This window comes from Lepus europaeus, chromosome 2 (assembly GCF_033115175.1).
Source record: "Lepus europaeus isolate LE1 chromosome 2, mLepTim1.pri, whole genome shotgun sequence".
NCBI classification, from domain to species: domain Eukaryota; kingdom Metazoa; phylum Chordata; class Mammalia; order Lagomorpha; family Leporidae; genus Lepus; species Lepus europaeus.
In genome coordinates this window covers 93119259-93145688 of record NC_084828.1, presented here as the reverse complement: position 1 = coordinate 93145688, position 26430 = coordinate 93119259, and the positions used below count along the sequence as shown (strand labels likewise).

Below are 26430 nucleotides of genomic sequence, written 5' to 3'. Positions count from 1 at the left end.
TTTAGAACATCTATAGAAGCTGGGCACTGCCTTGTGTGACTGAAATCAACAAGAATCACCTTTTCTTGGTGTTCCTCATAGCACCAGTAATAAAGGTTTCCTAACCTTCACACCAGTGATGTGACAGCTGCTCTCTCATTTTCAGCTTTTCTTTGTAGGTCTTCTCTTAGCATCTAGAATTTCCCAGTATAGTGAGACAATTCAGTTGATGAAGCCAATGACCATTACGGCTGCTCCATACCAGACAACGTCATGTTGCTCTTCAGTTTATAGCCTGGTTTCCCTTGGGTCAGGAGCCCAATAGACCCAGCAGCCCTGGCATGGAGTGGGACAGTCTCTGTTAGTAGGAAACTTTGAGTGGCAGGTGCTGATAGACCTGCCTACTGGAGGATCTTTGCAGTAACCTAGCCATCATTTTTTGGCCAATTATGAGGAGAAACAAATTTTCTCCAAGTAGTTTGGGGGAAGGTCAAGGCAGGAGAAGCACCTGAAGGATCTGTTCACATGAGAAGTTGTGTCTCTGAGGTGACATCACCCAGCAGGGGCCCCTGGAGGACAAAGGACCTTAAGTAGACCTTTTGGCTTCTGCATTTTAGATAAGCAAGCCAGCCATAGACCGTAGACTGGGGACAATGACTGCAAGAATGTGGCAAGGTTTCTCAATCTTGGAGAATTGTGCCGTGTTTGTTTGGATAATTTTGCTGTATTTGTTACTTTCATTTTTCTTCATTTACTTTCATTTTAAATTTTACTATAAAAAGCTCATGGAAGAATGAGGGCGTGAGAACTTATCAGCTGAGCAGTACGAAGACAGGAGGTCAGGGAGACTACACTCACCTTGCATTTTCTCTAGGGACAGGAGGATCCCAAAGATACGGAGCAGTTGGTTAAAAGCCACAACTTACAAGGAAAAAAAAAGAACAGACCAAGTACCTGTGGCCAAGGTGAAGAAAGACAGGAGCTGCCGGAGTGGAGCTTGGTCTCGTGGCCTGGGCGTGGCCATGTGGCCTGCTCCTGAGAAGAGCTGATCGGATGCCACAGGGCCAGTGTTGTAGCTTTCATTGTGGTGACAGTTTGAGGGGATTTTGATGAAGATCCTGGCATTGCTTATTTTCCTATGATTTCTTTTGCAAATGGCAAGGAGAATGATGGTGAGATCTATGTGGATGAGAGAGCCAGCTTGATGGCTTGGGTTGGCTTCTTGGCTTACTCAGAGTGTGGACCACTGTAGGCATTCTGTAAACGTTGGTTGACTAGGTAAACGAGTGAATGAATGAGTGTGTGGCTCTTTCATTACCAATAGAACATAAGGGCTTCCTCAGTAACTGCTTAAGACCCCAACAAATCCTGCTCGACCTCCTTCAAGGGGCCACAAAGAAGCCTAATCCTGGCTTGTGGAAATGTTTGGGCTAATAGAGGAGTGAGTATTCCAAAAGCCAATGTTAACACTTGCTTCATTTTCAGGCACCTACGAAGTGCCAGGCATCTAGTAAAATGTAGATCCCATTACCTGGGATGTACAGACTAATTTCTATTGTCAATTTTCATTGACAGGGACCCACAGACTATATCTATGCAACACCACAGTAGCAGTCCAGGCAAGAAAACCAGTTCATTTACTATCATTTAGATAAGATCGATGTGCTGATTGGCTGATGCACCCCATCGCACATGTCATTCGGCTTTGCTGTGTGGGCATTGTCAGCGCTAAGAAACCAGATGAATACTCCAGGCCCACGCGATAGCAACAGTTGCCCTTTTCGGAGGGCTCACAATGTGAACCTGTACTGTGTCATTTTTACCCTCAATTTACAAGTGAGGGATATGAGATTCTGGGACATTAAGGAAATGCTGAAGTCTTCATAGCCGGTAAGAGAGGAGTTGGGATTTACTCCTGTGCATTCTCCCTGCATACACCGTATCTGTCACTTACAGTGAGGCCTGAAGCAACCCAGGATCCTGAAAGCGGCTAGGAACTCAGCAAGGGACTCTTGAGAGGGCTGCCCAGGGGAATGTTCTGGAAATCAGTGGTGCTCTGTGAGAGGGTGTCAGGGGCAAGACTCACACAGCTGCCACCTCTCTGTCTGAACAACTTCTGGGGAACCTGGGATACTTAGGGCCGACAAATGTCCCAACAGTAGGCTTGCTGTTGCTACACAGCATGTCTTTTCTCAGTGTTTGATCTCAATTATGCACTCCTTTTATTTTTAGGTTTAACTTGCATTCAGTAAAATGCACATTTCTTAATGGTACAGCTTGACGATTTTTCACATGTGTATACAACCATGTAACTATCAACCAGATCAGGATTTAGAACATTCCTGCATCTCAGAACCCCCACCCCCACCACCCCTGTGTGTATCTCCCCAGGGTAACCACTCTTTAGCATCAATCATTTTTGCCTGTCTTCAACTTTCATATTGTTCTTTATGAGTTCTACTAGCGTGGAGAGGCTAAATCTTAAGCTACAAACTCAAGTATGCAAAAAAGGTGTGATTTATCCCATTATTTTTCTCTCAGGGAACTTAATCTCTATCCTGAGGTTTCTGTTCTATTGGTAGCAGAGATCATAGTCAACTCAATAATATCTCATTTTAGGAAAGCTTTCATTGATTCTAGATTAAGGTTGTTTATATAGTTCTGGGAACTTTTATACAGTGCCAGGGCAACGTGGGAAGAAGCCCCTGCCCCAGTGTCACCACAGTCATTTGTGTTACTGGTCCATGCTGGCACCTGATGGAGCATCTGTGTTGCCATGCTTCTCCCTCTGGTCTACCGCTTCCTCTGTGCCATCAGCTGAAGTCCCGAGTTCCATCTGCCTTTGGTCATCACTTCTGACAGGTCACTTTGTATTCTTTGGATTCTGTTTGCAAGGCCTCCTCAAGGCTACCAATAGTCTCAGCTACTTCTGTACCCCCTTCAGGGGCACACAGATAAAATGTGGGGTTTTAGTTTTAATGGGAATTCAGGTTGCTACCAGGTTCTGACTTCACTGCTCCCTAACTACCTGAAGTTGCTCAGCATCTACTAAGTGCTAGGTACTTTGTGAGACATCACCAGCGAGAAATAAATATAAAATGGATAAATACCAGTTACATTTATGTAGCAATTTATCATTGCCTTTCCTATATATGATCCCATTTGATTTTTTTAAGATTTATTTTTTAAATTTGAAATTCAGAGTTACAGAGAGATGTAGAGACAGAAAAAGATAGGTCTTCCATCTGCTGGTTCACTCCCCAAATGGCAGCAACAGCCAGAGCTGAGCCCCGAAGCCAGGAGCCAGGAGCCTCCTCCAGGTCCCTCACATGAGTGCAGGGGCCCAAGGACTTGCACCTTCCTTGGCTGCTTTCTCAGGCTCATTAGCAGGGAGCTGGATCAGAAGTGGATCAGCCAGGACTCAAAGCAGTGCCCCAAATGGGATGCTGGCTCTGCAGGCTGGGACTTTAACTCACTGTGCCACAGTGCTGGCCCTCCCACCCCCATTTGATGTTGACAGTGCTCATCTCTGTGAGTCAGCACACCAGGTAATGCCCTCACAATAAGGCTTCCAGGTGGGTTTTATATTTTTAATATTTTCCAGATGAGGAAACTTGTGGCTTAGAGAGAATTCAGCTCATCAAATGGCAGAGATACGATCTAGAACTTCTGATTCCAGATGTCTGCTTCTTTCTACTACCCCAAAGCCTCTGAAACAAGGAGCTTCCAACCCAGTGGGCACTCTAACAGAATCCAAGGCAAAAGGAAGTGACATTGAACTAGACCTCATGGAATCAGTAGAATTTCAACAAGTGGCCATTGGGTTGTGGAAAGATATTCCAGGCAGAGAGAACTTAAGCTTTCAGCCTTCTCTACCCTCAACTCCACCTCTGACAGCTCTCTGTACCTCATGGGCTTGCTTTTCAGCACCTGGCTTTTCATACACACACACACACACACACACACCCCACATCCTGAGCATCAACCATGTTCCAGATACAAAGCATTCCATTTAATCTTAACAATCGTGTTATTCCCGGCCACCACCTTGCCCCTATGCTGAATTACTGAGCTCCAGCTGTGCCACTTATCCCTTGAATGTGTGACCCCCATGCATCTACTACTGCTAGGCTGCTAGTCTGCTGGGGCCACCACTATCTCCTCTGGAAACTCAGGGGTTGTTTGTTGCCTGCAACTTGACCAAGCTTGCTCCATGCTAGGTCTCCTCTCTCTAATTCCACTTTTGAAGTCAGTCTCCTTCTATGGTTGACTTAGTCCCCTGCACCTGCTCCACCTTAGAGAATGGATCCTTTGTAGGTCTTAGCTGCTTTTCCTGCCCACTCCACATAGCTTGCATGGACCAGCAGACCTCAAAGCCAAGTCTAGTGCAAGGCCTGAGAGGAGGGAGCAGATGGGGACACAGCTTCTCCATACTAGGCAACAGAGGGGGACATATTTCTTTAAAAAAAAAAAGATTTATTTATTTATTTATTTGAAAGTCAGAGTTACACATAGAGAGGAGAGGCAGATAGAGAGAGAGAGAGAGAGAGAGAGGTCTTCCATCTGCTGGTTCACTCCCCAGTTGACTGCAATGGCTGGAGCTGTGCCGATCTGAAGCCAGGAGCCAGGAGCCTCCTCTGGGTCTCCCACATAGGTGCAGGGGCCCAAGGACTTGGGACATCTTCCACTGTTTTCCCAGGCCATAGCAGAGAGCTAGATTGGAAGTAGAGTAGCTGGAACTTGAACCGGCGCCCATATGGGATGCTGGCACTGCAGGCGGCGGTTTTACCTGCCGGCCTGGGAGAGGAACATATTTCTATGGGATTGAACCTGGTGCTTTGCATGGGAGAGAGGAGGAGAGGTTTAGATGGAAGATCAGGATCAGTAATAATTTACATTCTAAATAGGAAGACTCCTTCAAAACACCAATACAGAACTCAAAGAAGAGCTTTACTTTTAGTATCTATTGCCTAAGAAGGAGAGCAAAAAAAAAAAAAAAAAAAAAAAAAAAGAGTTTTACAATGTATTCAGACACACTTTGCAATAAATTTGAATTTTATTAATCACATCAATTCACCCTTCATGCACACTGATTTGTTTGAACTCAAGGTAAGAATACCAATGTCTTTGTGAACCTTTGCAGTAACCCCAAGGCCACTTAGGGATGTGTGGTCGTGAGAATTGCTGATTTGGACTCAAATAGACCTTCAGTTGTTGTAGAGTGGGTTGGCAAGAACCTCAAGGGAGAAGTGTAATCAAATGGGTGGCGTCTCTGTGGGACCCAGATTCTGGACAGTGTGAAGGGGAAGCAGAGGAGGGGCAGTGGAGATGGGGAGCAGGGGGTGTGTTCCCTTAGAGGCAGACACTTCTCATGGGAACAGCAGCCAAGTCTCAAGCGGTTTCTTTGATTATATTTTTAGTTTCCCTGTTCAAGAGTCAGGTGCCTGGCTGTAACCTTTTGCTCACATGTCCCCCTGAACAGGAAGTTGGCTGTCTGTTGCTATTATCTGTCATCTCCAGGCTTTAATAAACAAGTTCATGTGTCACTGGGACAGGCTGAGGCAGACAACTTACCCTAAAGTCTTGAAATCTTGAATGTGAAGAAGCAAAAAATAAATGTGAAAAGAAATGATTTCTTATTCCCATGATTGCCCTGCTCATCAGCATTTTCCCAGTCATTGGTCAATATCATGAGGCCTCTCTGACCTCTCATGCCCAGAAAGTATTTATGGAGGCATATTTGGGGGGAACCTGGGCAGCTTGGAGACCCCTAACCACCCTGGGCTCACAAGGCCACTTCAGATTCCACTGGCGTTTTGTTAGCTCTCCAGTGTAGCCAGTTACAAAGGCCACAGGATGCTGCATGAGAAGAGCTAACTGGCCGTGATTTGGGGTGTCACCTCGACCACCTACTAGCTGTGTGACCTGGAGCAATGCACTGATCTCTCTATTTCTTCCTCTATACAAATGGCTGCACTAATACTTTCCTTTTGTTACTTGTTCAATAAAATATGTCCACTAAAATATAAAACGTATTTGTTAATTGAAATACTGAATAGGGAAGTATCTAGCACAGATCTTGGTAGGTACTAGGTATTTGATACATATTTCTTTCCTCTGTCTCTGCTTTTACCAGACTTTGTGCTAGAGGCTGCTAGGGAAAAAACAAACGTGATTTAGAATTTGCCTTTGAGACACTTTCTGGATAGATCATGATATAAGGCAGAAATATCATAGGTGCTATACAAACGGGCAGGGAGCCCTAGTGTTGGGGAATTGGAGACCCCATCTAGAAAGAAGTGGTTTGGGGAATGAACTTCATGGATAGATGACATTTCTCTACTTCCTTTCCATTCCCCTCCTTTCCAGAGGTGAGGAAGGTCCCATCGTCTGCTCAGGACTCTACTTGCTGGCTCTCTTGATCACCTCTCCCCCTCCGTTGGCTTTGTCCTCAGATAGGTGGACACCAGGGAGCAACTCACGGTGTCTCCTGAAAACTCAACTCCCAGAAAAATGCCATACATGCAAATAAAATGTTTGCATACAGTTGTAGGGGTTCACAGATGCCGTTGAATCCTTCCATGGGTCCCAGATTTAATAACTTTGAATGAAGAAAACATCCCTATGTAGGACAAGTGGTGGCCTTGCAATTCTTCTCCAGGTAAACTTAAAAATGGGACTTCTCAGTTGAAGATAGGTGAGGTGTCCTGAGTCTTTCCTCAGAAAGGTGGGCTCTGGAGTCAAACTTGTCTGGGTGAGAAGGGTGGGGTTTAACAGGTAGCGGTGCAGGAGCAAGCCATGCAGGCCAAGGAGATGGCTGGAGCACAGAAAGACTCTGTAACTGGGAAGCCCAGGGAAGGTTTGCAGAAGGTGAGGAGGGGAATGACTTTGGCTGGGGTTCCATTGGTGAAGGTGCTACCAGATGCCGACTGGGAACCAGAGCTCAGGTTTGATGGGGAAGAGTAGGGCTCTCTTTGGTTTCAGGCAGTGGATTCACTAGACTTTGAGAGTTATCACAGTTGTGACTATGCTCTGTGTGATTATGTGATTGGTGTCTGCCTCCCCCACTGTCCTGAGCACGGGGCCTCCTTCTGCTCACCTCTGTACCCCAGTACTGCTTTGCTCAGTGCATATTCAGTGCAAGAATGGAGGGATGAGTGGATGAATTAATGGTGTCAGAGTAGAGAGAGATGTTTGGACAATGTTTCTATCAAATGTGAGTTTTGGTGCTTGATGTGATTCTCTTCCAAGATTTCATTTTTTAGCTCATCAGTTGTCATCAAACAGGGATTGAAACAGACATTGTGTGGGTCAATCATTCCTGTGCTTAGGCAGATCAGATCATCTGGGCTATCCAGTGAGGTTGTCAAATGGTGTTTGGCACCTGCCACTCCATTGTCCCCTCATCATCCCACTATTCGACCTGAAGCAGCTTAAAATGATGTAAAATCATGCCTTTTGGAATTAGAGAAAATGATTCAGATTTTAGCTCTACCACTCTTTAGCGATGAGCCTCTGAGAAAATCACTTCTCTGAACCTGGTTTCCTCATCTACAGAATAGAAATGATCACAAAGATCTACTTCATAGCACTATTGTGATAACTAGATAACTCTTAGGATCAGTAAAAAGGGTCTGGCATAGAGGAGGTACCCTTTAGTTCACCTTTTATGTTTCATTTTGTACTTTAAAATTGCAAGAAAGCAGTCCTTGTATATATTTTCCTCTGATTTCAAATGTTCATGCTCAGTATAGAAAATTTGGTCTATGCGGAGAAATTTAAAATAATTAATAACATTATCTTACCAACATTATCATTTTATGTGTTACTTCTAGTATTTTCTCTATGCATGAGAAATTTATTGATTTTAAGTTGATAGTAGCCATTCAGAACAGGAGAAGCTACAAAAGGGTGGGCAGTGAACAGTAATTCTCCCTCCTTTCCCTGCCCTAGCCACAGGTTCCTCTTTCCTGGGTCTTAGGGACCCTCCCAGAGTTAGTCTAAGGATTTCAGGACATCCAATTAATGTTCACATTGTCTCCTACACAAATGCTAGTGTGGCCATGGTGTTTTGCGCTGGAGGCTACCCTTAAGTGAGTTTCCTTTTAGCTCTCGTAGATGTTTCCATGGGACAAGGCCAGATAGGGCTGTGGTGACAGGTTCTGAGAGTTCAGCAAGGCTTGGTCTCTGGTGCATATTTTTACTCTTTGAACTGAAAATCTTGCAAACAACTAAACAGGTGTTAAGATTCTCAGTCTCAACCGTTTCCACAGTTGCTCAAGCGAGGAACAGAGCTGCAGGCAGTTGGGGCCACAGACAGGGTGGTCACAGACAGGATTCAGGTTCCCTCAACTTTGCATTGACCCCTAGGGCCATGTTTTCTAAACTGACGATCGGAAAGTGTGGTCTGACATGGAAAGACTATTTTGCAATTGAGATTGACCCAAAAAGTCAAACATGTGTGCCCCATAGAATGTTCTGGACTGAAGGCCAAGGCCCAAGTCAAACTGGTCCACTCTAAGATCAATCCTGCCCCAGCCTCCACTCTCAGGACCACAGCCTAGCTCCCCTCCTCCCCCCAGCTGCTATCACAGAACTTCTCCTCTGCATATCAGGTTCCTATCTGGTTAGCTTTGCTCCATCCATGCTGTCACCAGCACATACCTTCAGACTGGTGTGAAGGTCCTGCCCCCACAGCCTCTCTGCCTCTGCCTTCTGTTTGTTGATCAACCCTGCACACTGAGGACTTGACCCTATAAGGAGCCCAGTGGACACAGAGGGAATAAAGGAGGGTGGATTGATTCATTCAAAGCAGTTTGGTCCAGCAATGAAGACACTGGTTAAGAAAGCTGCATTCCATATTGAGGTACCTGGTTTCCAGTCCTGGCTCTGTTCTCAACTGCAACTTTCTGATAATAGGAGGCAGTAGGTGATGACTCAAGTAGTTGGGTTCCTGCCATCCACATGGGTGACAGGACTGAGTTCCTGGCTCCTGGCTTCAGCCTGGCCTAGTCCTGGCAATTGTTGGCATTTAGAGAGTGAATCAGTGGTTGGAGCTCTCTGTTCATCTCTTTCTGCCTCTGAATAATTAAAAGAGAAAAGAAAGCTAATCTCCAGAGAATGGAGAATGAACTGATCCATTTGAGACACCTCATCTATAAAATGGGTATTAAATAATATAATGAATATAACACTACCTTGTCATCTATAAGGTGTCATGCAAGCATAAGAGTCTTAGGTTTTTTTTTTTTTTAATTTATTTGAGAGGCAGAGTTACAGGGAGGGGGCTAGAAGGAAGGAAGAGAGAGAGAGAGAGAGAGAGAGAGAGAGAGAGAGAGAAGGAGACAGAGAGAAATATCAATCTTCTGGCTGCTGGTTCCAAATGGTTACAACAATCAGGGCTTGATTAGACCAAAGTCAAGGGCCAGGAATTCCATCCAGGCTCTCACGTGGGTGGCAAGGGTTCAGACAATTTGACTATCTTCCACAGCTTTCCCAGGTGCATTAACAGGGACTCAAACCATTGCCAATATGGGATGCTGGCACTGAGGGTGGCGGCTTAATCTGCTATGCCACAGCACTGGACCCTAGAATCTTATGTTCTTTTTAAAAAATTTTTTTATTTATTTACTTGAAAAAGAGGGAGCTGAGAGAAGCAGAGAGAGAGAGAGAGAGAGAATGTCTTCCATCCACTGGTTCGTTCCCCAAATGACTGTTACAGCCAGAGTTGGGTCGGGCTGAAGCCAGTAGTCAGGAGCTTCATCAGGGTCTCCCATGCTGTCGCAGGGGCCCAAGCACTTGGGCATCTTCTGCCGCTTTTGCATTAGCAGGGAGCTAGATTGGAAGTGGAGCAGCTGGTTCTCCCGTATGCCACAGTGACAGCCCTCCACAAACTTTTTGAAGTACTCTTGTATTTCCTGCTAATTGATGATTAAGTCCAGAGGCTTACTAATACACATTGAGCAGATTTTTAAATTCAATACATCATAAGCAGTTTTCCATGTCATTTGGTCTCATTCTACATCACTTTTAATGATTATAGAGCAATGGACTGTATACATATATAAGCATGTATTTGGCTGGTCCCCTATTGTTGGACATTTAGATTGTTTCTGATTTGTTGCTATTGAACAACTCACTGACAGCCATCCCCGTGGACTGATCATTTTCCCAACTTCTGTTAGTTCCTGCGGATGGTGGATGCCTGTGCCAGTTTCCTCACAGAAGCCTTGAACCCGGAAAACTGTGTTGGCATACTGAGGCTGGCCGACACACACTCCTTGGACAGTCTGAAGAAGCAGGTTCAGAGCTACATCATTCAAAACTTTGTGCAGATCCTGAACTCTGAGGAGTTCCTCGAACTTCCCGTGGACACTCTGCACCACATCTTGAAGAGTGACGATCTGTATGTGACGGAAGAGGCGCAGGTGTTTGAGACTGTGATGAGCTGGGTCCGGCACAAGCAGTCAGAACGACTCTGCTTGCTCCCCTATGTCCTGGAGAATGTGCGCTTGCCGCTCCTGGACCCCTGGTACTTTGTGGAGACTGTGGAAGCAGATGCTCTCATCAGGCAGTGCCCAGAGGTCTTCCCGCTGCTCCAGGAAGCCAGAATGTACCATCTTTCTGGCAATGAGGTAAGTCCAAGATGAGGCTGTGTATTTAGCCAGTGCAGCCAGGGACTCACAGATACAAGGAAGCTGGTTCACCTACTCTTAGGACTTTAAGTAGTTTGAGCAATTTCAGGAGCCCTGCATTCTTGATTTCTAAATTGGGGAAGATACTACATTTCCAGACAAACATTGAGAGGATTAGGCAAGTGTCATGCCTGGCCCAACTTCCTCCTTCCCACGCGTAAGGGCAGGGCATTGATGAGGGGCCAACACACAAGCAGACAGGGAGATGTCTGTCCAGTCACCATTTCACAGGGGTGCTGCTCTCCTGGTTTTCCCTCTCCAGAGAAGCCTTGTATGTCTTGGATCTACTCTGACATTTTACCTTGGTTCAGACTCTCATCACCTCCTTCTTGAATTTCTGGAGATTCCTCAGATCACATCTCCTGGCCCCTAGTCTAGTCTAGCCTCCCTCTCATTCATTCACTAGGTGGGTAATCTAAACCTCAAGTCTGGAGTGGATGCTAGGCTAAGTGGTTAAGACACCTGCGTCCCATATGGACTACCTGGGTTAAATGCCTATCTCTGGCTCCTATCTCCAGCTTTCTGCTAATGTGTACCCTGATGGCTCAAGAAGTTGGGTTCTTGCCACCCAAGTGGGAGACCTGAATTGTAATCTTGGCTCCAGGCTTTGGTCTTTCTCAATCCCAGCTGTCTCTGTCATTTGGGGAGTGAACCAGAGGATGGGAGATCATCTGCCTATCCCTCTACCTCTCCAATCAGTCAATCTGTCAATTAAATAAGCATTTCCTGTAAGAAAAATAAAATTGGGTTTGACCACCCCTCTCTTGGGCTTACCATCAGTTTGTGCACATGCACACCAACACGGGTACAAGGAGGTCACCATACACTGGTTCTGGGATACCTACCAAGACTTGTTCATTAAGTCAATGGTAGAAACAGCCACAGGTGGCTCAGGAAGTGTCTGTTAAGGCTCCTCGGGAGCCTCTTCCTTTTTCTGTGTGTTCTTTTCTGGTTCCCCGTTTTCCTTGGCTCCATCACTCTTCCATTCATTTTGCAAACATACCCTTAAATGTTTGGTTGAATTTGCTAGAGTCTAGCATTTTATTTATGAGAAAGGTTTTAACTGAAAATTGTATTTCTTTAATACTACTCAGGCTATCTATTTCTTCTAGAGTAAGTTTTGGTAGCTTGAATCGTTTGAAGAATTTTTCCATTTCATATAGATTGATGAATAAAGTTGTTCACACAACTCTCTCATTATCCATTTAATTTCTGTGGAATCTATAATGATGTGATATCAGATATTAGTGATTTGTGTGTCCTCTTCTTTTCCTGATCAATTTGGTTAGAGGTTTATTAATTTTATTGATTTCCTCAAATAAGCAAATTTTCTTCTGTTGCTTTTATGTTTTCTATTCCATCTATTTCTGCCCTGATTTTGATTATATTCCTTCTTTCTTCTGCTTACTCTGGGTTTAATTTGCTCTTCTTTCTCTGATGTCTTAAGGTGAAAACTGAGGTCCTTGATTTGAGACCATTTTCTTTTTCTGATATTGGCCTTAGTGTTATAAATTTCTCTCTACAAATTACTATAACAACACCCATATGCTTTCTTTTAAAAAAAAAAAGATTTATTTTATTTATTTGGAATACAGAGTTACACAGAGAGGTAGACACCGAGAGAGAGAGGTCCCCCATCTGCTGGTTCACTCCCCAGATGGCCGCAACGGCCAGAGCTGCGCCGATCCGAAGTCAGAAGCCAGGAGCTTCTTCCAGGTCTCCCACATGGAATCAGGGGCCCAAGGACTTGGGCCATCTTCCACTGTCTTCCCAGACCACAGCAGAGAGCTGGATAGGAAGAGGAGCATCTGGGACTAGAACCAGCACCCACATGGGATGCCGGCGCTTCAGGCCAGGGCCTCAACCGCTGCGCCACAGCACCAGCACCCCCCCCCCCAATATATTTTCATATGCTGTGCTTTCATTTGTCACAAATAAATCCTAAGCACACACTAACTCTGCCAGGATATGTATCAAGCACTGCAAAACAGTCTCTGCCTTATTAAGCTTTGGTCTGTTAGAGAAGATGGGGCATTTAGTAAATAACGGGCGAAGTGTTGACTGATGGGAGAGCCCAGGAACCACGTGGGTCCTATCCCAGGCTGGATACGTGGGTCCCAGGAGACAGCTCAGCACTGGGTCTCAGAGCCTTGGTATGATGGCAAACAGGTGTATCTCTGCCACAGCTTTCAGCCCAAAGCTAGGCTTTGTTTCTTATTTCCTGAAATGCAGATGATAAAGGCTTTCCTCTGATATCAAAGGACCCTGCCTTGTCTTCTACAACGCTTGTATCGTGAAATATTTTCACTTTTTTTGTATTTGCAAGGTTCTGGAGATAGGGTGGGGTGGCTTAGGAGAAAGAATTCTGATATCTGAAAAATCTATTTGTGGAAACCCAGGATTGGAGTCGGGCGGACCTGGGTTTTTATTTCCAGTGCAGTATGAACTTGGGCAAGTCACTTGGCTAGTTTGAGGCCCTATGATCTATCTCATAGAGGTAACAAAGGCAGCTAACTAAAAGAGTGGTTTTGAGAATTAAACAGGCAATGCATGAAATGCACTAAGCACAGTGTCTGGGACCTGGTCAGTGACCCACAAGTGGAAACTGCCGCCATTCTCACTGAGCTCCTTTATGGGTGCCTCGTCTCCCAAAATAAAGCATTTTCTTTCTCTGGGGCTAAAATCTCTCTCTTTACCGTGCCCCATGTTTTTGTTGCCTTCTTTCCCCAAATCTCACTGAAGGCATTTTCTCATTTCCATTTTGTAATCTGGGCAACTGAACCAACCAACCACCACGAGCTCCTCACTGGGGTCTCATTGCCAGTTGCTTCCCTGAGACTCCAGTCCACTCACGGTTTGAATGACTTTGGTTTACTCCAGATGACAGCAGTGTAAGCCTGGCGGCTACTTTTCTCCCCTTGACCTTGATTTCCCAAAGGTTGGTCCTTCTTGTTCTGTCATCATCTCTCCCTTGAAACCTTGCCCATTGGCCAAGTTGATGGCAAAGTATGGACATTTTAGGATCCTAAAAGCCAACGTCAGTCTGCATTTGTTGAGGAGTGGCTGGCCCCCTCAGTGAAGGAGGCCTTTACTGGAAGAGCTCTTAAAAAAAATGTATTTATTTTATTTGAAAAACAGAGCTACAGAGAGAGGGGGAGAGATAGAGACTGAGAGATCACTCTCCAAATGCCTGCAATGGCTGGAGTCAGGAGGCAGGAGCTTCTTCCAGGTCTCCCTTGTGGTGGCAGGGGCCCAAAAACTTGGGCCATCATACTGGAAGAGTTCTTTTGGGGCAGAGGAAAGTTACTCCTTCATTTTCTTTCCTCCTGAATTTCACGTTGGTTTATACCAAAGGTTGCTTTGATGTGTGTGGTGTGGGGAGAGTGGTGCAGACGCTCCATTCCTGACAGCCTTGTTAAAGCAATACAGTCCTTTCTCTCTGGTCCTTCAGTATAGGCCTGTGGACAATGAGCTGGCAGTAAACAACCATCCATTCTGTTTTTTTTTTTATTTATTTATTTTTGTTTGACAGGTAGAGTTATAGACAGTGAGAGAGAGAGACAGAGAGAAAGGTCTTCCTTTTCCGTTGGTTCACCCTCCAAATGGCTGCTACGGCCGGTGCTGCACCGATCTGAAGCCAGGAGCCAGGTGCTTCCTCCTGGTCTCCCATGCGGGTGCAGGTGCCCAAGCACTTGGGCCATCCTTCACTGCCCTCCCGGGCCACAGCAGAGAGCTGGACTAGAAGAGGAGCGACTGGGACTAGAACCCGGCGCCCACAGGTGGAGGATTAACCAAGTGAGCCATGGTGCCGGCCCCCATCCACTCTGTTTTTAACAATCTGAGAATGAACTGGTTAGTCCTGATGGTTGCATGCAAATACTTGGCACACATTGGCAAACACTTCCCTACGAATGCAACAGACTTACATAGCTCTGACTTCAGAGTCATGCCTGTGGGGTTAGTATTTTGCCAATATAGCTGACCTTACAATTTGGCAGCAATGCCACCTCTCAGAGGTGCTGTGCTTCTGAGTTATGGGCAGGTCTCAATCCCTTGGTCCCATCAGCTGGGCAATTGTATTAGTTGCCAATTACTGTGCAACAAATTACCCTTGCAGTTAGTAGTTTAAAACCAAGGTGCCTTATCTCATAGGCTCTGAGTGTCAGGAATCTAGGAGTGGTTAGCTGGGTGGTCCTGGCTCAGGGTCTCTTAGGAGGTTGCAGTCAAGCTGTTGGCTGGGGTTCAGTCAGCTCAAAGCTCACCTGGGGTTGAAGGATTTACTTGCAAGCTCACTCACAGGACGGTTGGCAGGGACTGGTTTCTTGCTGCCTCTCGGCTGGAGGTCTCAGTTTCCTGCCACGTGGACATCTCCATCAGAAGCTGGCTTTCTCCAAAGGACATGATCTAAAATAGACCAAGGAAGGAACCAAGATGGAAGCTGTAGTGACGTTTATAGCCTAATTTCAGAAGTGATGTGCCATCATGTCTACTGGAATCTAGGGATCATAGAGACCAATTCTGGGACATATTGGAAAGAACTATGCAGGGTATGAAGACCAGGAAGCAGGGATTACTGGGGGCCTTCATGGAGTTTGGGCTCGAGGGCCTGCATTGCCTGGCTTGCTCATTCATTGATTTACTCACCACTCATTTATGAAACCAACCTCCATAGAAGCCCACAAGCTCTAAGCACTGTTCTTGGTGCTGAGGGTCCATTGAGGCAAAAGGGCTGCTCCTGCCATTGGGGAGTTTCCAGTAAATTAGAGAGGATTAGGAAAAGTGCTGTGATGGAGAAATGCAGGGTTATGGAACACATGTAGAGAGGCAGGGGTGACTTCCTGGAGAAAGGGACAAAGTGATGAGGTAAATAACTTCTACTGACTTAAAAGGTGAGTGGACTGGGGGGAGATCGCTGGGAGATCCAGGCAGCAGGCAGGAGCCCAGGAGCTTCCAGCATCAGGAAGCCATCTTGCAGAGGTCAGGGCTGCAGGAAAAGATGCCAGTCCCAGCGTTCCGGAGGGAATGCTTCAGAGAGGAAGCAGATGTTGGGTTCAGAAGGGAATCACTTCCGGGGCGAGAGCTATTCTCAGAGCAATGCCGCACCAGACCAAAATCCCCATAGAAAGAGGACCAGACTGGTGCTGGAGGTTGTGCCCCTGCCGTGGGGAGGGAAGATTGAGGGACAGACACCAGGGCTGATCGACAGCCTAAGAGAGAAAATGCAGGCAAGGAAAGTTTGTCTGAGGCACTGACTTATGACTCAGCTCCTGTCCTGCCCACTGTGTGCTCTCACTGTGCCTCCAAGTTCCTGGGAGCAGTGCCCCCACCTTGACCCCAGCTGGCCTTTCTGCTGTCAGTGTCCCCACACTCAGCCCACTGCCTAGAATTTGTCCTGCCCACACAAGCCCACTCTCTTCTGATGACCAGGAAGGCAGAGTCCTGCCACACACTTTAGGGCCTTCCAGAATACAGGCTGGAAAACTTATAGCAGCTGGCCCTTTGGTGCTGAAACACAAACACACGAACAAAGGCTGTGGAAAAGTCAAGCGTGGGCCTTGGCGGGTCTGATCACTTGTGGCCATTAGTTGGATTCACCACTTGAGGTCCCAGTCTTTGTTGCTGTCACCTGTTTGTCATCAACTGTGGACAAAGTCAATCAGTGCTAGGTCAACCTAACCTTGTAGGACTGCTTTGGCCACCTGGCAAAGGAGCACTGCCTCTGCCACCCATCAGTCTACCTCCGGAACCTTCCCCATGGAGCCCTGGAGGTCAGGGACGTGGTGGCATCAGGAGGAAGTCAGCTCTTCCTTTTTCGAGTCGTAGCAATCAGGCACCTACTGCCCCTCCCAGACACGCTATCCACTGAGGGCTGCGTTTGCACAGGAGCTTTGCCCATCCCCCTCCCTCATGCTCTCTTGAGTGCTCCCAAGGCCCTGATGGCATGGAAATGATGACAAGCCTTTTCCAAAGGTTGTGTTGTCTCTTTAAGGTTATGGCCATAGTGAATGAAATCTGATGTGTTGACTTCCATACTTCTGTCTCTTTAGCTGAGTTCCAACACCTATGGGGTGGATTTCTTCACTTGCCCAAGGCACTGAAGCATTGGTATTGGAACCAGGCCTCGATCTTCCTGGCCACATCCTGTTCCCTCCTGGTTCTTTCCCCCTAAGCCTCTGAAGGCTGTGTGGGGTCACTGTCTAAGACCTCTTTGCCAGAAGAAGCCTGGTGGTGAGCATAATCTGAGCCATCTTCAAGAAGTTGAATCCAGAGGAGAATAGGAAGTAGCCGGAAGTGAAATTCCAGGGTTTTCCTTTCAGACCAGACAGGAAGGGAGAGGCAGGAAGTGCATTTGAGGGTAAATAGACCCCGGGCTTCTTAAGATAGAAACAAAATAACAAGTAACACTTGCTGAGTACCTGTTATGCACCCTACATATATCATCCCGTTTAATGTTAACAGCAAACCTATGAGGTCATCACCACTGAAATCCCCATTATACAAATCAGGAGGCAGAGGCTCCAGGAGGTGAAGTGCCAGGGTCGCCCTGTGGCAGATCTGGAAGTTGGGCCCTGCTCTGCGTGGCTCTGTAGCCGGAGCTCTGACCCCTCAGCAGCTCACCGCGCCTTCATGTCCTCCCGCCGCTTTCCAGATCATCTCAGAGCGCACCAAGCCCAGGATGCACGAGTTCCAGTCCGAGGTGTTTATGATCATTGGCGGCTGCACTAAGGACGAGCGGTTTGTGGCGGAAGTGACCTGCCTGGACCCCTTGAGGCGCAGCCGCCTGGAGGTGGCCAAGCTGCCGCTGACCGAGCACGAGCTGGAGAGCGACAATAAGAAGTGGGTGGAGTTTGCGTGCGTGACTTTAAAAAACGAGGTCTACATCTCAGGTAAGCAGAAGCCGCGGGGCTATGGCCAATCCCTGGTAGCACCCTCGGGGTCCGGCGTGCGAGCCAGGCAACCTCTAAGAAGCCCCCATGCACGCAGCGTTCCAGCGCTGACCGAGTCCGGCTATGGGGCTAGGAGCCCGGCATGCAGGTGGTGGCATCACCCGCTACGCCGCAACACCGGCTCCCTTCAGTATTCCTTCTCAGAAGTTTCCTAGAACTTTTTCCAGATTTACTTTTCTCAGTGAAATTTAGAATTAGCTTGTCGAATTCCTAAAGTGCTGAAGGCACTGAGCGTATGGGTTCCCCAGGACAGTGCTGACATTTGCAAAAATGCATCTTCTTATCCATGCTTAGGCCATGCTGTTCCAGTTAATCAGGTCATACTTCCTGAGATACAATTATGATTTTTTCTTCTTTTTTTTAATAGAAGTTGCGTACATTTCTTTGAAAGATTATAGTTATTTTATAATTTTTGTCATCACCTAAGTGGGGATAATAGCACAATGTTGTTTTTTTTATTTTATTTTTGACAGGCAGAGTGGACAGTGAGAGAGAGACAGAGAGAAAGGTCTTCCTTTTGCCGTTGGTTCACCCTCCAATGGCTGCCGCGGTAGGTGCGCTGCGGCCGGCGCACCACACTGATCCGATGGCAGGAGCCAGGTACTTATCCTGGTCTCCCATGGGGTGCAGGGCCCAAGGACTTGGGCCATCCTCCACTGCACTCCCTGGCCACAGGCAGAGAGCTGGTCTGGAAGAGGGGCAACTGGGACAGGATCGGTGCCCCGACCGGGACTAGAACCTGGTATGCCAGTGCCGCAAGGCGGAGGATTAGCCTAGTGAGCCGCGGCGCCGGCCTAGCACAATGTTTTGAATAAAGCCTCTGAAATGTACACAATTCAGAGAAAAACAGTCAAACTATTTGAAGAAATTCACAGGAGAGCAAGCTCGGCCTCTCTCAGAGCCAGGGAAAACCAAGCTGTGACATCATTTTTCTCCAGCAGGCTGTTTAAAACCAACCAACCAAAATGCCTCCCTGACCCCCGCTGTGGGAGGAGTATGAAGAAAGGCTGATCAGCCCAGCTCCGGAGGATGCGCTGTTGGCTGCTGTGACAGTTCAGGGGCTCGTGCCTTTGACCTTGGCTGCCAGCCTGGAGAGACAGCCCCATTGCGGGATGCGGTCGGTGACGTCCATCACCCTCCAGCTGAGAAGTCACGCTTTTGCTTTGAGCTGCTGGTGGTGCCCCAGGCCAACAGGGAGCCAGCATCACAAAGCTATGAAAAATACCTCATTAAAGTCACCCAACACGTCGGTTCCTCTTTGCCTTGGTCACTCTCCCTAATCACTACCAAAGTTTATTGAGAGAGGTGCCTTGAAAAATATATGTACCAATTCATTCTCAACTGACCTTTTGTGAGCATCTCACACTTATATAATAAAACCTACCCTAAAAATAGGAAAGTCCCACTTACACATTTACAGAGATCAGAGAGGATTTTGTAAGATCCTCTGGTGATGTTTCTCAGGGTTGTGTCTTTGCTTTTTTGTTTAGATAAATAAGCAATGTGAGAGCTGAAGCTTCTAATTTGCTGGCCAAGGCCCCATTATCCCTGCCTCCCTTCCTTACTGCTCCTCTGGGCACAAGCCCTGGATTCAGTCTCTGTCTAACCTTCACCCATACAAGCTTTTAATTTATTTACTTTTTAAAATTTATTTATTCATTTGAAAGGCAGAGAGAGGGAGAGACAGAGAGAGATCTTTCATCTGCTGGTTCACTCCCTAAATGGCCGCAATGGCCAGGGCTGGACAGGCCAAACCCAGGAGCTTCTTCCAGGTCTCCCTTGTGGATACAGGGGCCCAAGCACTTGGGCCATCTTCAGTTGTTTTCCCAGGAGCATTAGCAGGGAGCTGGATTGGAAATGGAACAGCCAGGACTTGAACCAGTGCCCATATGGGATGCTGGTACTGCAGGCAGCAACTTAACCTGCTGTGCCATGGGACTGGCCCCAACTCATCCAAGCTGACTGGGATCCTGTCTCCCTGAAGCCTTCTCTGGAGCCCACTCACATAGCCGCCCCTTCTGTGAACTGTAAGGAGGCCCGGGAAACAGCCTGGCCCAACCTCACATGGTATCTCCCTGTGCCTCTGCACTTGCTCTGTGTTCCCCAGGGAACCACACTCACCGTGCGATACAGCAGGCTTGGGACCTAGCACTTCTGGATGCGTGGGAAACTGGGGGAGAAACTGCTGCCGACACACCTGATGTTTCCTAAATGCTTTGTTTCTCTTGTAGGTGGCAAAGAGACACAGCACGATGTTTGGAAATACAACTCTTCCATCAACAAATGGATTCAGATCGAGTATTTGAACATAGGCCGCTGGAGGCATAAGATGGTAGTGCTGGGTGGCAAGGTGTATGTGATCGGAGGGTTCGACGGCTTGCAGAGGATCAACAACGTGGAGACCTACGACCCCTTCCACAACTGCTGGTCGGAGGTACGGGAGATAACTTCTCTGAGTAACTCTGTCTGTTATTACTTCAACAGTTTTATAAAAGCTACAATAGTCCCCCCTCATCCATGGATTCAGTTTCCCTGCTTTGCATTATCCACTGTCAGTCGGGGGCTGAGAATGTGTACCATTAGACATTTTGAGGGAGAGACAGACAGGGAGGGTGTGAGATCACATGAGATAACTTTCATGAGATGAGAGGAGATTGTTTTAATTGTTGCAGCTTATGATGAGCTATTGTTAAACTCTTCCTGTGACTAATTCATAAATTAAACTTTGTCACAGGTTTGCCCTAGGGTATTTCATATGTGCTGCCGAAGTGAGCACAAGCCCTAGGGTATTTCAAAGACTTAAAAAAAAACTTTGAAGTTCAAAAAATGTATAAAAAAATGAATGAAAAGGTAAGTTTACTTTGGTGCACAAAAATTTTGAAATTCATGGAGAGTTTTTTTTATAATACTTATTGTCGTGAACTTTTTGAAGACCTCTGATTGCATGGATTTCAAATATTTTACAGTAAAAGAAATGTACTTTAATAAAGATTTATCTATTTAAAAGTCAGAGTGATAGAGAGAGGAAGAGAGAAACGGAGAGAGACCAGGAGATCTTCCATTCACTGGTTCACTTCCCAAATGGCCGCAACAAGCAGGGCTGGGCCAGGCTGAAGCCAGGAGCCTGGAACTCCATCTGGGTCTCCCACGTGGGTGGCAGGGCTTCTGCTGCTGCTTTCCCAGATGCATTAGTAGGGAGCTGGATTGGAAGTGGAGTAGCCAGGACCCGAACTGGCTCTCTGATATGGGATCACAGACAGCGACTTAACCCATTGTGCCACAATCTGGCCCTATACATGTACTTTTTAATTCCATTTCCATGAGCTTTTTGAAGTTTCCTCTTGGTACATTGTACACATATATGGGGTTTGGTACTATCCACAGTTTCAGGCATTCATGCAACATCTTGGACAGCCTCCCCCGTGGACAGCAGCGGCCACTGTACATGCCTGCAGTGGCACCTGGCTTGCTCTGCCGCCACGGAGAACATTTTTGGTGTCTCTGAGTTTCCTTCCTGCTTTCCATCACTCCAGCATTGCTGACCAAGTCCCAGCAACAGTGAGCTTGCAGGTAGTAAAGGTGCCTGCCCTATCTTGGCCGGAACCGTGGGCTCACCCTGCCCTGAGAGGGCGGATCTTTTGTCCTGAATGTCTTGTCCCAGACTCTCTTCCAGATGCCTTCTGTGCTGTTCTCCCCAGACATGTGGGGCTCTGTTTACGAAGCCAGAGTTTGTGAAGCCAGAGTCATTCGCTCATATTTAGAACTCGGCTCTGATTTATTTTCCCATTAACAATGACCCATCCACACACCTGCATGCCAGACTTTGGCAGTGCAGCTTTGGTTATAAATCAGACCCTGGAAGAGGAAAGTGATCTCACCTGGGATATTTCAAGTTCATTCCCAATTTCAAATTTCCTTTCTCCTGATAAGATCATATGTCAGAGTGCGTTCTAGCTTTGTGGAAGGTAAAACACTGCAATTATACACATAAGCAGAGGCAGCCCAGTCACTGTGACATCTGGCCAACACTTGGCAAATGCCCTGAAAAATGCCAAATGAGGAGCTCCTAATATTTCTGGAGGATGTGCCCGAGGTTTTCTCAGATCATTAAGTCCGTCACAGAGCTGCTCTGAGAAGTCCTCTTATAGTCCTGGGGCTCGCAGGGTGCAAGCACTGGGGTGGCTTGGTCTCCAGATCTGCAGTGTTGCCCCAGAGTGGGAGAGGCCGCCTACCTGTGGCTACCTGCAACCCTTATTCCAGTATCTCTCCCTGGATTTCAGCACTAGGGACGATGAATGGTGGCACATAGCAGGCCTCCAGTGAATTCTGTTTGAAAGAATGACATGTGAATGAACATGAGTATGCATGCTTGAAAACTCCCAGCATGCCTGCCTCACCTGTGTAAACACTCCTGCCTGCTCTCTCCTTCCTGAGTTCAATACATGCCAACTCTAGTCTACCTGGAGCCTGGAGGGAGGGGGGGACAGGGCTTCATTCTTTCTGTATCTTAAAGGGAGGTCAAGTTCATGAACCTTGTCACTTCAGGCAAAGGCTGCCCAGGTTTGTGTCCCCTTGGTGTCAGGGCTATGTCCTGTGAGCCCCTGTGGCAATCTGGGTAGTGTGACTGACAGTGCCTTCCTGCCCCTATGCCTCCACAGGCTGCACCCCTCCTTGTCCATGTCAGTTCCTTCGCAGCCACCAGCCATAAGAAGAAGCTCTACGTGATTGGAGGAGGGCCCAATGGGAAACTGGCCACAGACAAGACTCAGTGTTATGACCCTTCAACCAATAAGTGGACTCTAAAGACGGCCATGCCGGTGGAGGCTAAATGCATCAATGCAGTGAGTTTCCGGGACCGCATCTACGTTGTTGGTGAGTGGGTGATGGTTTCCTATATGTCGGAGGCGAGGCCAATCTCCACCTATGCAGTCATGCAGGCAGAGCAGAGAGGGCCCTCCTGGGGTCACCTGTGTTCCTGGGAGATGTGGGCGGGGTTGAAAAGGAAGAGAAGATGGGTTTGGTCCAGGCCTTGGTGGAACTACCTTGCAATCCTGGAGGCAGAATTAGCCCACATTTAGTAGGAGACTTCGAAAGGTTTACAGAAAAATGGAATTAAAGGTTAAGTTTGTTTTAGTGCAAAAAAAAAAAAGTAAAAATTCATGCACATGGGGACTCTTCAAAAAGTTTATGAAAATGTGTATTATGACAAGACTTTGCATGAATTTCATAACATTTTTGCATCAAAATAAGCTTATCTTTTAATTTCATTTTCCCACAAATATCTTGATGTTCCCTCACACAAAGCAGATTGACAGGGGAGAGTCAGAAGTGTCTATAAGAGCAAGGTTGTGTGGCAGGAGTTAGCAAATGCACAGAAACTGGAACATGCACATTATAAGAAGTGCCCCCCAAACGGTACCAGCATTGTTTTTTACTTTATGTTCATGGGCATTTTGCTCCCCTTGCTTGCCCTGGAGGCTCTGAAGAGTTGCATTTAGTTGTGAGGAAAGTCTGGCCAGCCAGACCACAGTTGGCCCATCATTTTTAAGGATGCGGCTCTCCATCCTGACTGCACAGTAGAATCGCGTAGGGAGCTTTTAACAAAACCCTGGGTAGCTGAGCCTTATCCCAGACCAAGGAAATCGTGATTGAGCAGAGGTCGCTGAGCGACTGCACACCTGTGTCCTCAAAAAGCTCCAGGTGATTCGCATGTGCAGCCAGGCTCGAGAACCACTGATTCAGGAGATGCCAGAAAATAAGTCACTTCAGCGATCGAGAGCTCCTCGGAGAAGGCTTCCTTGAGGCAAAACACGGGCAGCGATTAAGGAAAACATACTGGGCTCCCTTGCTGCAGGTTTCTTGGAACTTTGTTTATTGTCAGCCTCATGCTGGCTTCCAAAGTCTGATCTCCACGTGGGCTGGTGTCCCGGCTCAAGTTCTGCCAGCCCTCTGCCAGGTGCTTGATGTGCATGGGCCTCCTGGCTTCATGTCACCACCTTGGTCTTGGGGCTTACGGTCACAGATCGAAAAAGTGGCAGAGCTGAGATTATAGGCTGAGCCTACCCGAGGCACCAGGTGGAATTTATCCCAGGAAGCTCTCTGGGGGTGCATTTGGCAGCTGTGTTCAGCCAGGTGACCCTTGGGGTGCAGAATTTCAAGGCCACTGCACCAGCAACTTGCCATTCCTAGGGGGTCTACTCTGGCATTCTGAGCCCCCAGCCTCCTGTTTGTCTTGGCAAGGTGGTAGACTTGACCTAGCCAGAGAAGAATTTTAAGGGTTAATGGGGAAGAAAGCCAGAACAATGATGGAGTAACTGCTGTGTCTCCTCTTCCTCTTCAGGAGGGGCCATGAGAGCACTATACGCCTACAGCCCCCTGGAAGACAGCTGGTGCCTGGTGACCCAGCTGAGCCACGAGCGGGCCAGCTGCGGCATCGCGCCCTGCAACAACCGGCTCTACATCACCGGGGGGCGGGATGAGAAGAACGAGGTCATTGCCACGGTGCTGTGCTGGGACCCCGAGACCCAGAAGCTGACAGAGGAGTGCGTCCTGCCCCGCGGGGTGTCGCATCATGGCAGTGTCACCATCAGGAAGTCGTACACCCACGTCCGGAGGATTGTGCCAGGAGCAGTGTCTGTGTGACCGTAGCAGGGGAGCCTGGAGACCCTGAGCACTCCTTCGGTGCCTCTGAGCCCTGCACACTCCTGCTTGGCTGGCGTTTGAGGCCATACATCAAGGGCTGACTGTGGCTCACTATGGCGCATCTTGGAGGTCACAGCTTTGGACCACTGAGACCAGCCTGGGATGTTTGAGTGACCTACCTCGGGAGGGAAGGCGAGAAGACGACTCGTATTTAACATCCAAGACACATACCTACTCTGGCCAGGTTCTCTGCCGGGCACTTTTGCCTATTAACTCATTTTACTAGCATAATGACCTGCAGCCTGGATACTATCACTCCTGTTTTGCAGGTGCAGAAACAGTTTCAGAGGCCGAATGACTTGCCCTAGTGAGATAGCAGGTAACCGAGCCAGGCACCTAAAACCCTGGTCTTTCCTTTCCAAAGGTAGTGCCCTCCAGGCTGTGCTACTCATCTCAGAGCAGGAAAAACAAAAACAAGAAAAACCAGGCTCATTTCTTGTTCTGGCAAGTCTTGCTAGACAACAGGGAAATTCAGGGGTTCCCTTTCCGTTTCTCCCCTGCACTCATTTTGAAACCTCGGGACCCTTTGTGTTGGAGCCTTTTGGGCTCCTGTCAAGGGCATCTCTTCAGCTCTTCCACATGACAGGTCTGGGAGACAGGTCCGGGAAGGCCGATTTGCTTGGAGAGAGAGGACAGACAGACTTGTGTTCTGTTCTCCACCACTGAAGCCCTCTATTTTTTTTTTTTTTTAATTATTTGAAAGGCAGAGAGACAGAGAGAGCATGCACCCATCTGCTGGTCACTCCCCAAATGCCCAGAGAGGCCAGGTTGGGCCAGGATGAGCTGAAGCCAGGAGTCAGGAACTCAGTCCTAATTACTTGAGCCATCACTGCTGCCTCCCGGAGACTGCATTAGCGAGAAACTGGAGTCAGGAGCCACAGCCAAGAACTGAACCCAGGTGCAACACAGGCATCTGAACTACTAGGCCAAATGTCCAGTTTGAAAGCCTCTATTTTTTTAAAAAAATCATCACAGGATGGCCCACTGGGCACTGGAACTGCCAGACAGAACCAGCGCAGTCCAGTGTCTCCATGTCCTGCAGTCGCATTGCCATTAGAAAAGAGGTGCCCGGAGACTCAAAACTACTGTGTTTATAGAAAGTAAACTTGTTAATACAGCTGGTCACCGTGGAAGTCTTGATGGATTAATTTCTTCTGTTTAGACAGTGATTTGGGTCCATAGTCCTGAGATCCCACTGACCTGGAACCCAAGATTTTAGGAATCTTTTAGGCCTTTCTCTTTGGTTTTTGGATCATCCTGGCTCAATTGTGACCCAAAGATCAGAGTCCGTCCTTCAGTCTCACAGAAGAGCTTTCCAATGAGCTCACTGGAAATTCGTTCTAATCCCTGAGCTGGAGAAACAGGTTGAGAGATCCTGTTTCACATGCGGCAGTTCACCAGCCACAGGGCCAACAACATAGTAACTGCGTTACCCAGTGTGCTTTATTTGCATTGCGTGATTTAGATCCTCTTTATAGCATTTTATTTCACGTCAGGTGTGGCACATTGAGCTCATCGGGAAGGTACTGGAGTGGATGGATAGCGAATTTCATTTTCCTACAAAAGTGATGCTTGGAAGAAGCTAACGATCAAAACAGATTCTGACAGTCGCGTGGGTTTTCTGTTTTTGCTGAGATCCTCGAGGAGAAGTGTACATGCATGCTGATGTGTGGAAGATCCTGTGCTTTCGGGGCAAGATGACAGTTCTGCCCCCTGCTAAGTAAGATGGGACAATGCAAAGCTAGTTACGTAGTTGTGGAAATGTGGAACACACTATCACTTACTCATGAGCACTAATGACTGGCAGGAAGCTCGCAACTGCAACAGTACATTCTGGTTCAGTTCAGCAAACGTTCACGTTGTGGAGAGGGCCTGGAGGAGACCCTGAATGACAAAGCCCCACTCCAGAGACCCTCAGAGTGGATAAAGAGGCCACGACTCCATATTCTAGCTTTCCCTTTCTCCAGGTTAGCTAGCAGTGTGAAGTTGCAGGGTGGTTTCCAGGCCTCGATCACCTTTCACGGTGTCCCCATGGGGAGCAGTGCACTCAGGTCAGCTAGTGGCGATGGCGTACCTCCTTGTCTCTTGTACGTCGTTCTCGGCCTCAG

General features: G+C 47.5%; 1 protein-coding gene across 1 annotated transcript in view; it reads left to right on the top strand.

The window, feature by feature from the left end:
- Nucleotides 1-24262, top strand: part of KLHL6 (kelch like family member 6) — a 62549-nt gene extending 38287 nt beyond the window's left edge. Inside the window, exons 3-7 of the mRNA XM_062177591.1 lie at nucleotides 10164-10613; nucleotides 17323-17560; nucleotides 19852-20054; nucleotides 22279-22492; nucleotides 23961-24262. Of these exons, the coding sequence (XP_062033575.1) occupies nucleotides 10164-10613; nucleotides 17323-17560; nucleotides 19852-20054; nucleotides 22279-22492; nucleotides 23961-24262 (1407 nt within the window). The remainder of the gene's footprint in view (nucleotides 1-10163; nucleotides 10614-17322; nucleotides 17561-19851; nucleotides 20055-22278; nucleotides 22493-23960) is intronic.
- Nucleotides 24263-26430: the final 2168 nt, after the last annotated feature.